Below are 19,802 nucleotides of genomic sequence, written 5' to 3'. Positions count from 1 at the left end.
CGTCATTGTAACCATGCCTTACAACACACTGAAACACTTTGTACACTCTTGGCTCCACTTGTCGAAACAAAAACCTATTCTCTGATTCAACACTGCTCACTACAATAGCCTTAATAGACACAAAGACAACAATTGAGTAGATAGACGGAATGCTACCTATGAGGTGTGAGAATATGGGAGGAATTCCTTGCACCAGCTCATAATACATAAGTTTGATTCCTAGCACTCGCCTTACGTCTGGGTTGTTCGCCACTTCATTCAAATATGCACCTGATATCTTGTTTTTCAGTTCAAACATGAATCTTTCTTTGTGCACATAAGGATATGGAACATCGCCAAATATGTAAATGAGTTGTCCAAATATTCAAGATTTTATATATTTAAAAAAAATCATTGTTTGTGCGTGTGCGTGCGTGCGTGTGGTGTCTTATATTTAGTGATCTTGGAGTGTTGAGATTTTTTAAATGGAGTTGGATGAGGTTGATGCTGATTGATTTGTGATTATTGTGTTTGAGGAATTATGTGTTTCCCTCTTATCACTACTCTCAACCACTACTGTTTGTTCAGTTGCACTTTCACTCACCTCCACCGTAAAGTAGTTCTCTTTCTGAACGTATGCCTTCAGATTTTTTATCAATTGCGACTCAAACTCTACAGGATCTTCAAGCACGTCATTGTAACCATGCCTTACAACACACTGAAACACTTTGTACACTCTTGGCTCCACTTGTCGAAACAAAAACCTATCCTCTGATTGAACACTGCTCACTAGAATAGCCTTAATGGACACAAAGATAACAGTTGAGTAGATAGACGGAATGCTACCTATGAGGTGTGAGAATATGGGAGGAATTCCTTGCACCAGCTCATAATACATAAGTTTGATTCCTAGCACTCGCCTTACGTCTGGGTTGTTCGCCACTTCATTCAAATATGCACCTGATATCTTGTTTTTCAGTTCAAACATGAATCTTTCTTTGTGCACATAAGGATATGGAACATCGCCAAATATGTAAATGAGTTGTCCAAATATTGAAGATTTTATATATTTAAAAAAAATCATTGTATGTGCGTGTGCGTGCGTGCGTGTGTTGTCTTATATTTAGTGATCTTGGAGTGTTGAGATTTTTTAAATGGAGTTGGATGAGGTTGATGCTGATTGATTTGTGATTATTGTGTTTGAGAAATTATGTGTTTCCCTCCTATCACTACTCTCAACCACTACTGTTTGTTCAGTTGCACTTTCACTCACCTCCACCGTAAAGTAGTTCTCTTCCTGAACGTATGCCTTCAGATTTTTTATCAATTGCGACTCAAACTCTGCAGGATCTTCAAGCACGTCATTGTAACCATGCCTTACAACACACTGAAACACTTTGTACACTCTTGGCTCCACTTGTCGAAACAAAAACCTATCCTCTGATTCAACACTGCTCACTAGAATAGCCTTAATGGACACAAAGACAACAATTGAGTAGATAGACGGAATGCTACCTATGAGGTGTGAGAATATGGGAGGAATTCCTTGCACCAGCTCATAATACATAAGTTTGATTCATAGCACTCGCCTTACGTTCTGGTTATTCGCCACTTCCTTCAAATATGCACTCAATATCTTATTTTTCAGTTCAAACATGCATCTTTCTTTATGCACATAAGAATATGGAACATCACCAATTATGTAAAAGAGTTGTCCAAATATTTAAGATTTTATATACATTAAAAAAATTATTGGGTGTGTGTGCGCGTGCATGTGCGTGTTGTCTTATATTTAGTGATCTTGGAGTGTTGAGATTTGTAAGATGTTAGAAATTTGGAAGAGTTAAAAAAGTGGTTGAGTAAAGTTTTTTTTTATTTTTTTATAATGAGTAGTTAAGAGGGAACTTGATTTGGTAAAATACAAAACTAAACCGAAGTGGATATATATTGTGTTTAGGGAGTGACAGGAATGGTGTGTCATATTTCGTACGTCATTCCAACCTTGAGAAGTCTCTTGCGTGGGATTGCCATGGAATTCTGACCTTGTCTGAAGTTCTTTCGGAAGAAACTGTATGCATAATTCACAATGATCTTATTGAAGATGGAGGAGTTTGGGTGAGCTACAACCTCTGCTTCTGCTAGCATATACACTATGCCTTTCTCCAATGCTCTGTCTATGAATTTGAGTTCCTCTTCAGCTCCATGGATGGGTGGGGCAAGCAAGTTAGCAGATGACTTGGCGGCACTCCCTCCCAATGACCGAATGGAGTTGGATGAGGCCGATGCTGATTGATTTGGGATTATTCTGTTGGAGGAATGATGTGTTTCCCTCTTATCACTACTCTCAACCATTGTTGCTTGTTCATTTGCACTTTCACTTACCTCTGCCTCCACCGTAGAGTAGTTCTCTTCCTGAACGTATGCCTTCAGATTTTGTATCAATTGCGACTCAAACTCTACAGGATCTTCAAGCACATCATTGTAACCATGCCTCACAACACACCGAAACACTCTGTATTCTCTTGGCTCCACTTGTCGAAACAAGAACCTTTCCTCCAATGCAACATTGCTCACCGGAATAGCCTTAATGGACACAAACACAACAATTGAGTGGATAGATGGAATGCTACCTATGAGGTGTGAGAATATGGGAGGAATGCCTTGCACCAACTCAGAATACATTAGTCCGATTCCTGGCACTCGCCTTACATCTGGATTGTTCGCCACTTCATTCAAATATGCACTTGATATCTTGTTTTTCAATTCAAACATGTATCTTTCTTTGTGCACATAATGCCAGATTCCCATCACCGACGTCAAGAACAGAGCTAGTACAATTGGAAGATACCCTCCTCCTGTGAATTTGGTTAGTTGAGATGAGAAATAAACTATCTCAATGAAACCAAATCCGAAGAAGAATAAAGCCACTCGCCATAGACTCTTTTTCCATAAAACAAGCATTATCAGTGAAACTAGAGTTGTTGTGATCATCATATCACCAATCACTGCAATCCCTGCACATATTCAAACAAACATGCATGTAAGTATTACTTCTTTGTCATCCCTTCTAACATAACATACATAAGAAGAACAAGCAGGAATACTTACCATATGCATGACTAATCTTCTCTGTGGTCTTGAAGGCAGCACAGACCAAAATACATGCGATCATGAACATGTAGTTGACCTCAGGAATATACACCTGACCCTGATGTTTGACGGAAGTGTGCACCACCCTAACTCTTGGGAAACAACCTAGACTTAGGGCTTGGGATATAATGGAGAATGCTCCTGAAATCATTGCTTGGCTAGCTATAATGGCAGCAGCAACAGCCACAACAAATGTTGGCCAATACAAAGGATCTGCATGTTATTCACAATTGTAATTCACTCAGAAGAAAATTTAATTGATTAACTGCGTTTATTAACAATATCATACTAAAAAAATGGACTTTTAAAAGTAAGCAATTTACCTGGAATACAGTCATAAAAAGTATTAGCCACATTCTGAGGGAACTTTCGCAGATATGCTGCTTGCCCAATGTATGCAACCACTATTGATGGACATGTAATGCAAGAAAAGCTAATCTGCAACACATTATATTGCATCATCAATTTAAGTGCAACTATTCAATCAATTGTAGCTGGAAATAATTTCTGTGAAGAAATTGAGCACAAGAATTAATATATTTACTTACTTGAATGGATCTTACATTAAAGTGACCCAAGTCAGCAAACATGGCTTCAGATCCTAAAATTACATGTATCTTAGTTAGTTGGAATAAAAGGTTGATATAATTTAATGAAGAAAGATTAAGAAGAGATGTTAATCACCTGTTATGCAGAGAAAGACTCCACCAAGCGATAACCATCCATCTTTGCCATTCCGTTTGAAATAATCAAATATATATTTGGGATAAAAGGCACGTAATACTTTGATATCATATTTGAATAAATTGTAAAGCCCAATTCCACTGATGAAAAAAAACCACACCAAAATGATTGGAGCGAATGCGAATCCCACTTTATCAGTACCGAATCGTTGAGCAGAAAATAAGATTACCAAAATTGCTACTGTGATTCCCACAACAGCATCTAAAAAAACAGAAATAGAATATTAGATATATGTAGAAATAATGCTACCTAGTCTAGAAATTTTACATCCACAAATTTAGCAAACAAGGGAAGGAACACTAGAAAAAGAAAATTATCTATCGATCATACTCTGTAACTAAATTCAACATTATCTATAGATTGTTACCCACAAATATGAATTCGTTTTTACGCTTTTTTATCTTTTTTATCAGTAATAATAAATAAATAAATAAGAATCACTTTATGTGTGATCCAACTCATACAAAATCACACAAAAACAAACAACACCTCCCCCATTAATTTTACCTATCTAGATCCTTGAATAAATTCAATATTACATATGGATTATTATCCACAATTCTGTATCCGAAAATAAATTATTATTAATATACATTTTTTTATTTATATTGTTATCATAATATTAAAATTATTAATAATATTAACAATATTCATAACATTAATCATATTAATAATATTAATAACACTAATAATAGAATAGAAAAAAAAATTATTCACAGATCATACTCTATAAATAAATTCAACATTACCTACCTATAGATTGTTATCCACAGATATGAATTCATAATAAATTCAACATTACCTATGAATTATTACTCACGAATTTCTATCTGTAATTAAATTCAACATTACACATAAATTTTATCCATTAATTTATATTCGTAAATAAATTCAACATCACATATGGATTATTATTCACAATTTTGTATCCAAAAATAAAATATTATTCATATTCATATTTTTTATTTATATTATTATAATATTAATAATATTATATTAATCACATTAAGAATATTAATAATATTGAGATGAAAGGGAAAAATGTTAAGGCATTGATGACTTACTTTGACCTAACGATTTACTGATCCCACTTACTGCTGAAAGTACTGCACATATATGAAGCAATATAATAATATGAGAGGTGTGTTGTGACATTAATTTGTGAAATATTTGATATAAGAAATGGAGGAACCTGAGATTGATGGAGTAAGAATCCCATCTCCTATGACCATGGAAGTTCCCATTATGGCAAGAAACAGAATCACAACTCGTGAAACAAGACTGCCTTCAAGCTTCTGCTTCAATTTGTGTGCCCGTTTTACCTCACTGGACGGAGTTTCCAGTTTGTAGTTAGAAAGCTCCCTGTCCTCTGGTTGTTCATTTGGAATCATACTCATCTTTATATGTCTGCATATCAACGAATACAGTGCAAAAGCTCCACCTGTCATTGTTAATCAGGATCTTCATCATCATCATCTTCAAGACTATTTTTCAAATAACATTATTGAATTTGATGAAGATGACTCAAATTTGTTATTTAAAAAACTAGTAACATGAGAAAGAAAGGAGAATAAGTCTGTGAAGAAAAAACAAAGAGTTAACTCTTTCGTATTTACAAACGGACAAATTTGACACGAAAACCAAAGCAAATAGATCTGGTTTTTGTTTTGAAGAGGAAGAAAGTGAGGCGGTTGAGAGATATTTACCGTTGCCATTATCGTTGGCCCAGAGTACGATGAAGACGTATTTGAGCAAAGGTATGAGGAAGATGGTGTAGATGATGAGGGACAAGACACCGAGAATATCATCTTCATGTTTGATTCCATTGTTGAAGGTGCTGGAATAGACGTAAAGGGGTGATGTACCAATATCACCATACACAACCCCTATGCTTTGAAATGCTAAGCTAAGCGTTGTCCTCCAACCCATCTGTTCAAACCCAACCAATATAATATAATATAATATATAATTCATTCATAAACTAACTATGAACTCGTATAATAATGTATATACCTTGTAAGGATTGTGTGCGACCATAGAAACTCTTCCAGCCTCTAAATTCAGAGAATCTACTCGCCTCAGTTTTGCCCATGACACCTTTCGCTCTTTCAGCTTCGGGTTCCTCTCTGCATCTGCTGTTCCGCCGCTCTCCGCCACCGCCACCGCCTCCTCCTCCGTCATCTTCTTTCCTTCTGCTTCTGCTCCAGACATCTTCACACTCACACTCCACCTTCTCTTGGATATTCAAGTTGTGTTCCTTTGCTTTAGTTTTTATAGGCACACAAGTCAGATCTTCATAACTTCTTATTCTCTTATTTTATGATCAATAATTGTACTTTTTTTTAATCTTTAAACTGCGCCTCCCTTACCAGCACTTCAGTTGACTTTCTATTAAATTATGGAAAGCATCTAAAGGCAATGAAGCTGGACAAAAATAATTCAAAAAATATGCTGCTTTGAATTTAAAGAAATTGACTCAAAAATTTATAATGAATTTAATTAATATAACTAAAAAGTTAAATTAATTCAATAATAATATATTTTAAAAAAAATATTTTAAATTAATTTTAGTAAAATTAAGTATAAATTAAAATCAAAGATAATTAATTATGAAATAAATAATTATAAATTGAAAATAATATTTAAATTTATTTTTTCCATAAAATTTAATGAAATTGTAGAATTTAAAAAAATATTTAAATTTTTAATATAATTTTACACTTCATATAAATTCAATTCATTTTATTAATATTATTTTAAAACAAAACAAAATCAAACTCGGTATATTAAATTAGTATTCAATTAATTTATTTAAATTTCAAATAAAAGAAATCGAGATTTTTTTCGAATAAGAATAAAAAACAATATTGATTATTTTAATATATATATAGATAGATATATTAAATATCATAAAATTATTTACACTAATATATTTTTATGTGTAATATATTTTTTATCATATTTAATTTTATCTTAATTTTTTGTTTTTGTATTATTTTGTTTAAAGTCAACGTAAATATAAATGGTAAGGACGCAGAAAATAATTTTGAGATAGAAGTGGTATAATTAAATTCAAATCTTAATATTTTATTATTAAAATGAAAAGTGTGTATAAATGTAAAAATTAGGTTTTATTTTAATATAATCATTATTTCTCTAGAATTTTTTTTTTCTTGTCTTCTCTCTAAATTTGTAGTTTCATTCTTCGTTAGACTAAATATTGTATTGAGATTCTTAAGATAGTGTATTGATTTGTGAGACTATGTGAAAGAGATTATCCTAACTCTACTAATATATTGAAATCATATAGATAAAGAGTGTCAAATGTTGAGAGTAGAAGGAGATTCACATAACTCAATCTAAGCTTTGAAAGTACTAATAAAAGCATATCATATGGATTTATCCGTGTCATATGACAATAAATTTTTTTGAATGAGAGACTATGTAGTGGTAAGAACATGATATATGACAAGTGTAGGTCTCTGAGTCTAATTTTAATATACTAGCCTTTTGGAAGTATATTTGAATGCCTATGTGTTGGTGTCAGTTGATTTCTACATTAGTGATGTGGAACCTGAGAATGGAGGATTTATAATGATTGATATGTTTGTTATAAATGTCCTATTTCAGTAATATTTTATATTAAAAGACACACTTATGGATATTTATTGATAAAATAATTATAATTTAACTTTTAATTTATAAATTTAAACCATTTTACATATTTTGTGATTATAATACGAATAAGAACTATTTATACCCGAATTTGTGTTAATTTCATGACTCTAGGCGAAAATGGAGATGAAAGGGCTAAAGGAAAGGCTGGAACGCTAAAAAAAAAACTCGCCTAAAGTAGATCAATCTAGAGGAACAAACCCAAGTGAGCCCAATCTCGCCCAAGCGAGATCACTCCAGAGAAGTTGGGCTTTTCTCATCTAACTCGCCCAAGTGACCCCAAACTCGTCCAAACGAGAAGTCACTTAACCTAAACCCAACTAGGTTAATTGTGAGGTGTGAGACATAACCCTGAACATATTTTTTAGAGAATAAAAGGTGATGGAAAACCCTAGAGGAGGCAACCATCCAAAATCTTCTTTTCTTATTTTTCATGCTTGAAATGCCCAACATGAGGGACTAATTTTACCCTTTAGGATTGAAAGTAATCTATTTAAACTCTTATGTATTGAGGTGATATTTAAACATAATATTATGTTCTTGATTGATTATTGGTATTGTCATTTTATTCTTAGCGCTTGTTTTATCATGATTTTGATAATTAGATTTGACTGAAAAGTACTTATATTATAAGCATCTGGCCTACATGATAATGCTTAACATATTTGAAATATTAATTGTTATCAACATCTACTCGTAGCGACAATGAGTTTTTATAAATATGCAAGAAATTGATATTTAGGAGACTATCTTAATAATTTTATATGCGAGAAATCAATATAAATGAATTTTATGTAACCATCAATATCAATCAACGATAGAATATTATTATGTTTTTTAAAATACAAAAGAGTGAGAAGGATGAACCCCAATCCCAATTTTCCCAATTGAATCAAACAACTCTTTAATTTGCTTTATTTACATTCTTGCAATCTCATACACAACAAACATCCAACCAACTTTTAATTATTCTTTTCTATTCAGTGATTCTTATACTTGATAATTCAAATGTTCTTTGTGCATTCGATATGCGTCCTTAGGAACAAATTATTACTTTTGACATGGTAAGAGTCATCGAGTTTTTGGCAATTCTTTCAAATTTAAAGTTTTATTGAAAGCTTTAAAAATGCTAGCTTACCATACTTTATATTTTGTGATGTTTTAAAATCTTTGATGATTGTGTCTTACACGAAAACAAATTATGTCCAAGATGTGGAACTCCAAATTAATCTAAAAGATTTTTTTTTCTTTCTTTTGAATATTTGTTTTGATATATATATATATATATATATATATATATATATATATATATATATATTAAATTTCTAATAGTGAGAAATATATTTTTGTAATACTTTATAATGATCTTTATGTATATATATTTAAATATATATTCTATTGTATTGATATAATGTCTTTATGTGATGTAACTATAAATGTTATATAAATCACTTTAAAAAATTAAATAAAATAGTAGTGACTAAAGATGAAATATTTATATATAAATAAAAATCTCCAATAAAGATAAAGTTATGAAATATTATAATTATAAAATATTATAAAATTGAAGAAAAAAGTACAACGTTATCATTCTTAGTACTTATTTTTCTATTACTTTCCTCTCAATATTTAAGAGGAAAATCTAAATCTTTTTAATGTTGTTCTCATTAGGTTTAAAAAACACTTCCTAGTTTACTTTTATTTGCAATTATCAATTATTTATTCCCCAGGTTTAACATTTATTCATTCAATTATTGCTTGCTTTACTTGTATTTTGCTGCGTCACCATTGGAGAACAATGTGTCTTTTTTAATTCATTTTCAATATGTCTACATCATAGAATGACTTAAATTTGATAAATTATCAGTACAACCTTAAAACTATGGAATTAACGTATTCAATGATAAATAATTCAATAATTCATTTATGGTTATCATGTTGTCACAAAAGTGGCCCATCGAATGCCAAAATAAAATAAAATTTATAAAACAAAACTTTCTATTTAATAACGGACAAACGTGTTATACTTTTTGTTTTGAAGTTCGAAATATTTTATTAGTTTGATTTCTGTGAAATAATATGTTAGTCTATTAGAAGTAAAAATTTTATATTATTAAAGAATTTAGGAGTGAAGGGTCATGTAGTTTTGTATATATTAAACTCATAAATACAATTATCAATTATCAACCAAAAATCTAATTTATGAATAATTCAGAACTTAAGGAAACATAATATTATGAATAAACAAACTTCTAATAATCCAAATCACTTCAATTAATTATGAATCAGATGACTTTAGAGATAAGTAGATAATGTTTTTAAAATCAAATAATAGCAAACGTGCACTTTCCACTAAATGAGACATTAATGTTTTTTTATATCAAGAAAGAATAAATAAAATTCACTTGAATAATATTTAAGAGAAGTAGAAAGCTGTATAAAAAGACTACTGAGACAACTCTGCCACCTAAGAGTGCATTAGCAAATAAAACTATTATATATAAGTTTGGGTTTCTCATCTAAAACCTAACCATTTTGTAAAAAATTCAGAAGAATGGAAATATTATAGTATTCTAAATTATTATAAAGTCTATTAATATTCTAAATTTATTTCTATACTTTGAAAATACTTTATGAAATAATTTTTATATAATATGAATGAGAGAAAACTATACACAAGTCTAAGAAAAAAACATTTATTATATTTTTCATTAAACTAGTGAAAAGTCAAGAGATAAAAAAAAAAGGAATTTGACGAAAATCACGCCAACTACTTGTTTTGTATAGCGACATCAAAAGTTTTTCGTACTAACAAATAATAGTGGTTTAAAATTCTAAACCTTTTCCTCCAAAATTATTTAATTAAGTTGTATAATAAAGCTTTCTCTGTTTTAAGAAAGTACGTAGATAAAGAAAAAAACAATAACAGTTGTATAAAAAGTATATTATATATAAATAGCGATATTTTTATAATTACACTTAATTTTTTATATTATTTTTCTCTCCAAAATCGAGGATGAATATTTGACTAAATCTCATTGCCGTTTTTGCCCTGCTTTTTGCTTTTTCTTATCACAGACGGAGACACATTTACTTCTGTCCTATTCCATACTTTTCCTTCGTTACAAACAAAATTTAAATATACGTTTTATTTTAAAAAAACATTAAAGAAAATAAAATAAAATCAACAAAAATATAATTTTAGTATTTAATAAAAAATAAAGCATATATTTTTTATACAGATACATGGATTAACTAATAATTTTCTTTCATATGCAAACTGTTCTTTTAAGTTTAATGTAAAAAAGTGGAAGTCGTAGTTTCTTTAGCTTCTTCTTCCATTACCCATTCTTATATGAAACCAAGAAACTCCTTCTTTTATTAATTCTTTCAATTTTTTATTATTGCAAACAAAGAGTGAAATAAATAAAAATATAATATAAAAATAATAAATGATGAAGAAATAAAGGTATAATAAAAATATTGGATTATTGCAACAATTGCGTGTTTGATTAAAATGCAGCAGTAGAAACGGGTTCCAATTCTGACATTTTCAAAATTGTTTTTTACTAACAGGTTATCATTTGACCTTTTTATTATAATTATAATTATTAACTATAAAGTATTAAGTATGTAGGAGAAAATAAATGAGACAATGACCTTTTTATTATAATTATAATTATAATTATAATTAAAATAGTTGGATGCGCATGCTGCTAGATGTGGTGGATAGTTTGGCTTCGTAAAGTCAGAAAGTATTCAATTTTTTACTAGACCACTAGAAATAACTTGTATAAATTACTTTGCTAAAATTATACATAATTTATTAATTTTAGAAAATATGTTCAAATAAATTATTTTAAGATAGACCTAATTATTCATATTAATGTTTTGAATATAAAATATCTTAAAGGAAGTGAAGTGGCATTAAAATTTCAAAAGTATTGTTACTTGCCTATGAAGCATTCCCCTGGCATTTATTTTATATATGCGGAAATATTTAAAAGAAAATGGGACCACAATATATTTTTCCGCCTATTTCTTTTTTTACTTACCGTCTTTCCCTATTCTCAAAATAAGTTTTATTGTAATATAAAATATTATCATTTTCGTTAGGAAAATATCACACTTTGTTCTTAACATAATTAATATTGAACTAATTTTACTTCATTTAACCGTACTTTTATAAAATATCTCAATTTTAATTAAGGTTTGAGTTTCGTTACATCATCATAATATGTATTTTATTTAAATTAAATATGTTTTTAGATATAGTTTTTTTTTTGTTTGAGGAGAAATGCATAAATGGAGATAAGCAAATTGAAATAATGTTATTAAAGATAATGAATTAGATATTTTAATAAAATTGGTTAATATTTTTGTTGGAAAGGAAGTGGGAAATGGTTAGGTGAATCCCTGTTCCCTATGCATTCACCAACCTAATCTTAAAACAGAGTGAGGTTTGAATCTTCCCACTGTAACTGTTGGAAGATGCATGGGCCACGTGTAACTGTTGGAAGATGCATGGGCCACGTGTAGCAGATCTCATTAGTCATCACAGTGAATAGTGAATTCTGTGAGCACGTGTAGCAGAATAACAACACTTTTTCTTCTCAGTTATGTCACAACACAACACACCACAACCTTCCCATACTTCTAAATTCACGGCCTTTTCTACTATCCACACACACTTTCCTAGGATCTTTTATTTTTCTAAATATTTCCTTTTTTCTTTCTCTAACTCAAATGCCAATTTCTTAATAAATTCATATAATTATTTCTTTAAAAAATAACACTTTTTTATGGAGATTAATCATTTTAAAACTGGTAATGAAATGATAGTAAAAATGCTCGTATAAAGTGTTAGGTACTTATGATATCATAAACACTAAAAATAAAATATAATAATTTAAAACAATAACTTTTAAAAAATTAATATGTTTATCAATTTGTAAAAATCTTCTATTCTCTTCTCTCTTCCGTTCTTAACTTTTCGTTTCTTATCATTTTTAAATAAATCATGAAAACAAATGTGGCATAAATATTAAAAATATGGAAAAATGTAGAACGTTGGAAACAAAAGGAAGAATTAATTTATGTTTCAAGATATCTTCAAAAGGACTTTTCATCTTATTAAAATATTCCGTATCTGTTCCTTTTCAGTTATTATTTTTAATGTCCTTTTTCAAAATATCCTTAATTTAATTAATATGGAAAGAGAACAATTATTTATGATACCAAGAGATAAAATATAATGAGACATAAATATACATTGAAATAAGAAATCTCGAATAATAACCAATTCAGTTAAAAAATTATACTAAAAAAATGTTATTAATCGTTTGGGTGGAAAAATCTCATACAACTACTAAGCATACAATAGCTCAAGCAAACAAATTTAGTGTAAATATGTGTTTATCTTTGTCTTCTTTTTTTTTTTTGCAAAAGGTTTTTACCAAAATTGTTTTTTTCTTAGCTAATAACAAGTTTTCTAGTGCAGAAAGTTTCAAAAACATAATTAAACTTTTTTATTTATTTTTACACTAACAGCTCTACTATTTCACCACCACACTCTGTGTATTCTATTTTTTTTTTGTGTTTTTCACACGTATGTAATTAGAAAATTTTCTAAATGGGCCTTGCTATTTTTTATCCATATATTTGATTTCTTTAATTGTCTATATTTTAATTTTATCTCACTCTCTAAATTAAATTTGATATTTTAAAAATATTTAAAAAGAATCTTATATCATAATTTAAAATACTCATAGTAAATATAAAATTTAATTCATACAATTAAATACATATGTATTATAAATTTTAATCACAGTATACTTCATAGTTTATATATTGAAATATTCTTGTTTATTACAAATTTGAATTATATAAAAAAATATGTATCCTTGGAAGTACAGAAGTTAAAGAATCTAGTTGTAGAACGTACACAATTTACTTGTTTGTTGGAGTGATGAAATGAAAAGACTTAAATATGATATAAATGAATAATTTGGTTGGTGTGGTTGATGTGAATAAAAGGAGGAAGACTAAAAGACATTGGAAAATCGATAAATAGAAGCAGCAGCAGCAGCAAGTGTTGTGAACGCAGCGCCACTCAACGCAAGAGACAATGGAACGTTCTGGTTCTGGTCGCGGTGGCGGTCGTGGCCGCGGTCGTGGTCGTGGTGGCGGTCGTGGCCGTCGCTCTCCATCCACTCCACCGGTAATTCGTGTTTGCATGTATTTTGAAGGTAATTAGGTTATTATTTTAAAAAAACAATTACTTTGGGGGTGTTACGATGCATTGTGCGAATATGAATGGTTGTGTGTAGGTTGTTGTTGGGAAAGAGCAATGTGGGTGCGTTAGAGGCAGCGAGGAGAAGAATCGACCGCAGAATTCATCTCCCGATTCTCATTCTGATTCCGACTCAGTTGGAATTGGAGTGGCAAAGTTAAAAATTTGCGATGACGTTGATAAGCCATCACCACCACCACCAGCAGCAGCAGCAGTAGGAGAAGGAGTGTTTGATATATGTCCCCGTAAACAACCTGGAACCGTGGTTCTGAAACCTTCTTTGCTTGTAAAGAACAGAGAAAGGAGAAGATCTAGTAATAGTAGTAGTTTGTTGTTGAGGCCTGGGATGGTCCTTCTGAGGGGTTACCTTTCACTGAGCGATCAGAAGAAGATAGTGGAAAGGTGCAGGGAGTTGGGGGTGGGAGTGGGAGGTTTCTACCAGCCTGGTTACGGGGAAGGGGTCGAAATGCATTTGAAGATGATGTGCCTCGGAAAGAACTGGGATCCTCACACCTCTCAATACGGAGAACAACGGCCATTCGACGGAGCCAAACCCCCCCTCATCCCTCCCGAGTTTCATACATTGGTCAGCAATGCACTTCGTGATTCCAACGCCCTCTTTCCTCATGATCCCCTTCCCTCCATCTCACCCGACATCTGCATTGTCAATTTTTACTCCCAAACTGGCCGTCTGGGTCTTCATCAAGACAAGGATGAAAGTAAAGACTCTCTTCGCCGAGGCTTGCCCGTTGTATCCTTCTCCATTGGATACTCTGCACAGTTCCTCTATGGAGATCACAGGGATCCCGACAAGGCACAGAAACTGCAACTCGAATCTGGGGATGTTTTGATCTTTGGTGGCCCCTCTAGAAATGTATTCCATGGGGTTACCGCTATTGATACAACCACTGCCCCCAACTTGCTCCAACACATTAATCTACGCCCTGGTCGCTTGAATCTCACTTTCAGACAGTACTAAGTTAAATCCATATATGTGCCTTTCCCTTCTCACTAATCTATGCTATCTATGTATTTTCTAAAGTACCCTCCTATTAACTGAATCGATGCTTTTAATGCAATGCCAATTTTGTAGCCATTTTTATACTTAAGGTTTCTTTTTGTTTTCCAAATGGTCTGTTCTTCACTATAGTTCGTTATTTGTTACGTTGCTTGTTTATCTATCATGGTTCCGCTCTCTTATTACTGCAATTCCGCCATAATGCTTGGATTTCTCACTTTGTTACCGCAAGGTAAATTCTTTCTGGATTTCCTCTAGAACCAAGTATTGTTTTACACTTTTACTTTTATTGCATTTAGTCAAAACAGCATACTATCCCTCCGCTGATATCATATAAAAAAGAAAATGGTGTAGTAACTCAACTTTCAATGTGTCCAAGAGCCCATAACGGCTTACTTTATTTTCATCTACCAGACAAATTGAAATCTAATATCAAGTCAGTACCTTTGTTATTTTTGTTTTTGGGTACAAGTACAGACCAACATTGCACTCAATAGAAGTCCAAGCTTCCATTATCAATGTTTGGCTCAATCACCTTTAATAATTTAACTAATAAATAGCATTAGAGTTATATTGTTGCGAAGCAGTTTCTTGACCTTGAATCAGGCTCGGTTCCCCAATGCTAATGCAGCGGAATCAATATGTACAAGCAGACAAGAATAAACTTTTTGCTTTAATCTGTCAACAGTCTCCACGAGCCCTTCACTTTCAGTGTTGGAACTGCTCCTCTGTTTGTCCAGCCACTCGTTTGCATGCTTAAGGTGTGACAATGTTAGAGCTATATTGTTGGCTTGCTCTATTTGTCTCCCTGCAATATCCTTACTATCCTTGCCCTTCTCACTGGAGCCAACGGAAAACCCAGCATCTAATGTCTTTTCCAGATATATCAGAAACCATGATCTTGTTTCATTTAAAAGTAACTCTCCCAGCTCGTTGATCTCTTTCATACCACCCCCTTTGGCCCATTCTTGTTTGTCAGTCCCTGATAGTTCGGTTAAAGGTTTTGGAGACTTTGCCGTGTTTTTAGCAGGCATCAATCCTGCTGTCGAGACAGATTTATGCTTTTCTAAGGGAGTTGAAATTCTGTATAGTTGAAGTGATTTATCATTCAACTGAGCTGCACCATTTGGCTGGTCCATGAGCTGTTGGAGAGCAAAAAATTTGTTTAGTGTGGCATGAGGGTTCTCTGAAGATGCAGAAGAGCAGATGTTGGCGAACATACTGTAAACCAAAGATGAAGAGTTCATAACTTGGGCACAAACAAAATAGCAAAAGGAATTATGCATTCACTTGTCGCCCAAATTAACTGAAGAACTAATGAGGCGTTTGTTTATTCCCTGAACGGATGTAATACCGTGAAGCAACTTTTAGATTAAAAGACAGTATATACCTCAGGCATTTAACTGTGGTTGTTGCTGCAGATGCTTCTTTTTGGGCTTGTACTACAACCTGAGAGGCTAGATGTTTTCTTCTAAGAATAACCTTGGGTAAAATGAAAGAAAAGTAGGCAAGGAAGAAATTAGGTTTACGTTTAAATGATTGCCAAGTAAAGAATCATGTTAATACGCAAAAACAAGTGCTCAGATCGAATTAAATGTAGTTTGTTTTAAGCCTAACACATGTTTCAATGCACGTTTAATGCTAATCCGTTCGCGCATTGGATTGGCGATCAATGACAATGATAAACTTTTCAACTACGTTTAATACAAGGACGTGTGATAAGAATATACAAGAGAGAGAGAGTAAATTTTAATGCACCTTTCCGGGCCTGAGAAGCTTGGCTGGCAAAGAAGACCATGGAATTGTCTCAGTGCTCTTGCTTTTATCTTTAGCGCGAGACAACAAATTCATGTTCAAATTTTCCTGTTTAGTAGAACTACTGTGTTTTGCAGAAGTGCGCATAGAAGGTGCTGTGACAACTTCCCGGATGTTAGATTGGGTGACATCTTGCTTTGGTGAAAGTGCTTCAAGTCGAGTGGCAGTTTGAGTCATGGGAAGCACCTGTGATGCTAAAATCTATCATTATCACTGCACTGTTTTCTTTATTACCAAAAAGATTAATTCTTCATCATTAGACTCCCTTCTTTTCTTTAATTTCAATTTTTTAAAAGACAATTCCATTATCATATATTGTTCCTTTATGATATATTAGAGGGTGATCGACCTGAACCCTATTATAACTTGGTAATAGTCTCAATAGGCTACACTTGAGGTTGGGGCATGTAGTTAAGTGTGCATTCCTCTTGACGATATTTGGGTGTTTTAGGCTTACTTTTCAACAATAGTGCAAAAAATATCGAACTCATAGTATGTAATAAGTTCATTGAAATTCTTTGCAATTTTCATTCAAGCCAATCATACATAAAACGACTTAAATTCCACAACTATACACTCTCGAGTCTTTAGGAATCGGAATCCAGAGCAAGAATCATACCTGACCTTTGATCTCTAGTTGCCTTCCTTTGGCAGATCCCACCTTTTTACCATCGACGCCAATTTCTAGATCATTTTTGCTTCCTACATTAGCCTCTGGCACGTTGGCCTTTGAGTTGGGATTTAGAACACCCTGCATGTACCTGGATGCAACGCCTAGTTTTTCCTCTTTAATCACAATCTTCTGCCTTGAACTTGGATTCTCTTTGGCTTCTGTTAAATCCGTGGATTTGGAACCATTGACTCCATCATTATGAGAATTCTCTGATTGCTCTAACATCTGCATTAAGTCCTTAGGATTCCCTTCAAAAGGGTGGCGTCCGGGGATTGGTCTAACCCCAACAAGAATAGGGACCGGTGTGCCTGCCTCCATTCTATCCACATAAAAGAATTGCCCAAGCTGAAGCTTATTATTCAATATGAGGTCATTGTCTTCCTTTGAGAGTGAGACATAGGTTGAGTGAGAAGAGTCGGAGACTTTTATGAAGAAACCCTGGTTAGGCCATAATTCAGAGCCAGATAGTGCGGGCACGATGCTGATGACCTGCAGAAGGACAGAGCGATATTCCCCGCGAACTTTTACATTAGAGTTCATACTCTGGAGAAGCTTCAGCAGAACTCCAGGCACCAGGGATGCCATTCTTCTTCCCCTTCACACTCAAATTGTATCTGTCATGCGTTATACTTTTCAAGTGTTAGTAAAAATGCATGCCTTAAACATTGATCCTATGCTGATGTTTATTTTGTGGATAATGCTATGTGGCTAACAGAAACATGAATCTTATCATGAGATCTTCTTCAGTGCACAAGAAAAAGGCAAGAGAAGTGAAGATGTGAAGATGTTATTGTTTAGAGAGATGAGAAAGTAGTTGTGAGCTGAATAGGGCTTCTGCAATGGCTTAAGAGAGAAGATGTAAAGGTTTGCATGCAGAGCACGTAACCATCCAATTCTCTTGGCTTCGAAGCCAAGCCCGGGGACCATCATATACTTACAACACATTCTGTCAGACGCAAAATGACAAATCAACCCCTTTCATAACACACAAACAAAGAAATATATCATATGTAAATTATGTATAAATAAACACGAAAAAACGTATCTATATATTATATAATTATGACACGATATATTATATAATTATTATATCATATGTATTAAATATAGAATACAATACACGGATCTATATATTATATAATTATTAATTATATAAATTGTGTATAAGAATGTTTCAGATTTTTTTAACAAAAATATATTTTTTATGAAAAAAATTTGTTACTTATATTTATAATAATAATAAATATTTATATAATAAGTTTAAATATTTAGAAAAGTAATATATTTCTATTTTTCAAAATTATGTAAGAATTCTGTTAAAATTATCATAAATCTAATAAATATTTTTTATTAGATACTTTACCGATATGTATCCTACAAATAATCAGTATCTAATATGTGTCTGATACGTATGCACCATTTAAGAAGAGTATCGTAACCTCTTATATTATTATGCCACTCTCTTGGACATTATGGTCTTTATTGTGGTGGGACTCAATCTGGTCGCGTTTCATTTTTGAAGTTAGAGGCAATGTAAACATTAAGAAAGGTAAGGATATTCCCATGTCATTTTCTACCAATATGACCTACCATCAATGGATTACTTCTTATTTTAGTTATTATTCATTTTTAATATTACACTTTCAACATTTAATATAATATCTTTAATACATTCATTCAACTTATGTACATACCCTTTATTTCTTTCCATACAAAAAGAGAGATATGTTAAACTTATGATATTTTTTAATAGGACAATAAACAAACCATTGTAGTGCCAATAAATAACTTTTTTTCTACAAACTAACTGACAAAAAAGATAAAAAAAATATATGGTAGAATATATTTAAAAAATTCAAACATATAGCAACTTTTTAAAAACTGATAAACAATTTTATATAAAAAAAAAACTTCAAAATTTTAATTAATATTATCTTACATTTAATTTAAATTCTTACTATCTTTCTGCTTGTCAAATATGGTAAAATTAAAATAACTATTGAAAATCTCTGTCTTACGAAAACTTTCATGAAATCTTATTTTATTAAGTGAATTTTACAATATCATCATTTTTAAGTCATTTTTACAAGTTTTTCCTTAATGGAAAATTTTTGTAAGACAAATACTTTTATACATTTTTATTTGTCATTCGGTTTTTTACAACTTAAAAAGTTAATTTAATATTAATATTCTAAAAACATGTAGTTGACACTGACTAGTTAATAAAACCAAATTATTAGTTTTAAAATTTTCACTATACCTCACAAGTTTACTTAAATAATTTATTTTATAAAACTTTCATCTTAAATTTAGATGTTGATAAAGCTTTTTGCCATACTAAATAATTGTAACTAATATATAGTAATACCTACTCGCAAAAATAATCATGAAAGCGTAATCATTTTTAGACCATAAAATGGCACCATCACTTTAAGGTTAACAAACCAAAATCATAA

At 31.6% G+C, this 19,802-nt stretch overlaps 3 protein-coding genes across 3 annotated transcripts; 1 reads left to right on the top strand and 2 right to left on the bottom strand.

Moving 5' to 3' along the window:
* Positions 1-1,834: 1,834 nt before the first annotated feature.
* Positions 1,835-6,149, bottom strand: LOC137821967 (potassium transporter 5-like). The gene is made up of 9 exons (XM_068626792.1): positions 5,887-6,149; positions 5,580-5,802; positions 5,066-5,314; positions 4,938-4,979; positions 3,814-4,074; positions 3,678-3,730; positions 3,453-3,567; positions 3,088-3,342; positions 1,835-2,993 (listed from the first exon to the last, which is right to left on the bottom strand). Exons 1-9 carry the CDS (start codon positions 6,082-6,084, stop codon positions 1,957-1,959), a joined length of 2,433 nt encoding a protein of 810 aa, XP_068482893.1. The 5' UTR covers positions 6,085-6,149; the 3' UTR covers positions 1,835-1,956.
* Positions 6,150-13,543: 7,394 nt separating this feature from the next.
* Positions 13,544-14,975, top strand: LOC137821933 (probable DNA N(6)-methyladenine demethylase ALKBH1B). The gene is made up of 2 exons (XM_068626741.1): positions 13,544-13,768; positions 13,878-14,975. Exons 1-2 carry the CDS (start codon positions 13,676-13,678, stop codon positions 14,817-14,819), a joined length of 1,035 nt encoding a protein of 344 aa, XP_068482842.1. The 5' UTR covers positions 13,544-13,675; the 3' UTR covers positions 14,820-14,975.
* A 254-nt stretch (positions 14,976-15,229) lies between these two features.
* LOC137821932 (uncharacterized) lies at positions 15,230-18,169 on the bottom strand. The gene is made up of 4 exons (XM_068626740.1): positions 17,293-18,169; positions 16,617-16,859; positions 16,249-16,340; positions 15,230-16,079 (listed from the first exon to the last, which is right to left on the bottom strand). Exons 1-4 carry the CDS (start codon positions 17,929-17,931, stop codon positions 15,461-15,463), a joined length of 1,593 nt encoding a protein of 530 aa, XP_068482841.1. The 5' UTR covers positions 17,932-18,169; the 3' UTR covers positions 15,230-15,460.
* Between the last annotated feature and the right edge of the window lie 1,633 nt (positions 18,170-19,802).

This window comes from Phaseolus vulgaris, chromosome 9 (assembly GCF_000499845.2).
Source record: "Phaseolus vulgaris cultivar G19833 chromosome 9, P. vulgaris v2.0, whole genome shotgun sequence".
Taxonomy (NCBI): Eukaryota; Viridiplantae; Streptophyta; class Magnoliopsida; order Fabales; family Fabaceae; genus Phaseolus; species Phaseolus vulgaris.
This window is presented reverse-complemented; position numbering and strand designations above follow the sequence as displayed.

Excerpts from the sequence above, each read along its gene's own strand:
- LOC137821933 (XM_068626741.1), top strand. The coding sequence starts at position 13,676 with ATGGAACGTTCTGGTTCTGGTCGCGGTGGCGGTCGTGGCCGCGGTCGT. Across the intron at positions 13,769-13,877 it reads GCTCTCCATCCACTCCACCG|GTTGTTGTTGGGAAAGAGCA; the intron begins GTAATTCGTGTT and ends GGTTGTGTGTAG.
- LOC137821967 (XM_068626792.1), bottom strand. The coding sequence starts at position 6,084 with ATGTCTGGAGCAGAAGCAGAAGGAAAGAAGATGACGGAGGAGGAGGCG. Across the intron at positions 3,568-3,677 it reads TTAATGTAAGATCCATTCAA|ATTAGCTTTTCTTGCATTAC; the intron begins GTAAGTAAATAT and ends AATGTGTTGCAG. Across the intron at positions 2,994-3,087 it reads GAAGATTAGTCATGCATATG|GGATTGCAGTGATTGGTGAT; the intron begins GTAAGTATTCCT and ends GAATATGTGCAG.
- LOC137821932 (XM_068626740.1), bottom strand. The coding sequence starts at position 17,931 with ATGGCATCCCTGGTGCCTGGAGTTCTGCTGAAGCTTCTCCAGAGTATG. Across the intron at positions 16,860-17,292 it reads AACTAGAGATCAAAGGTCAG|GTGCTTCCCATGACTCAAAC; the intron begins GTATGATTCTTG and ends TTAGCATCACAG. Across the intron at positions 16,341-16,616 it reads AGCTTCTCAGGCCCGGAAAG|GTTATTCTTAGAAGAAAACA; the intron begins GTGCATTAAAAT and ends ATTTTACCCAAG.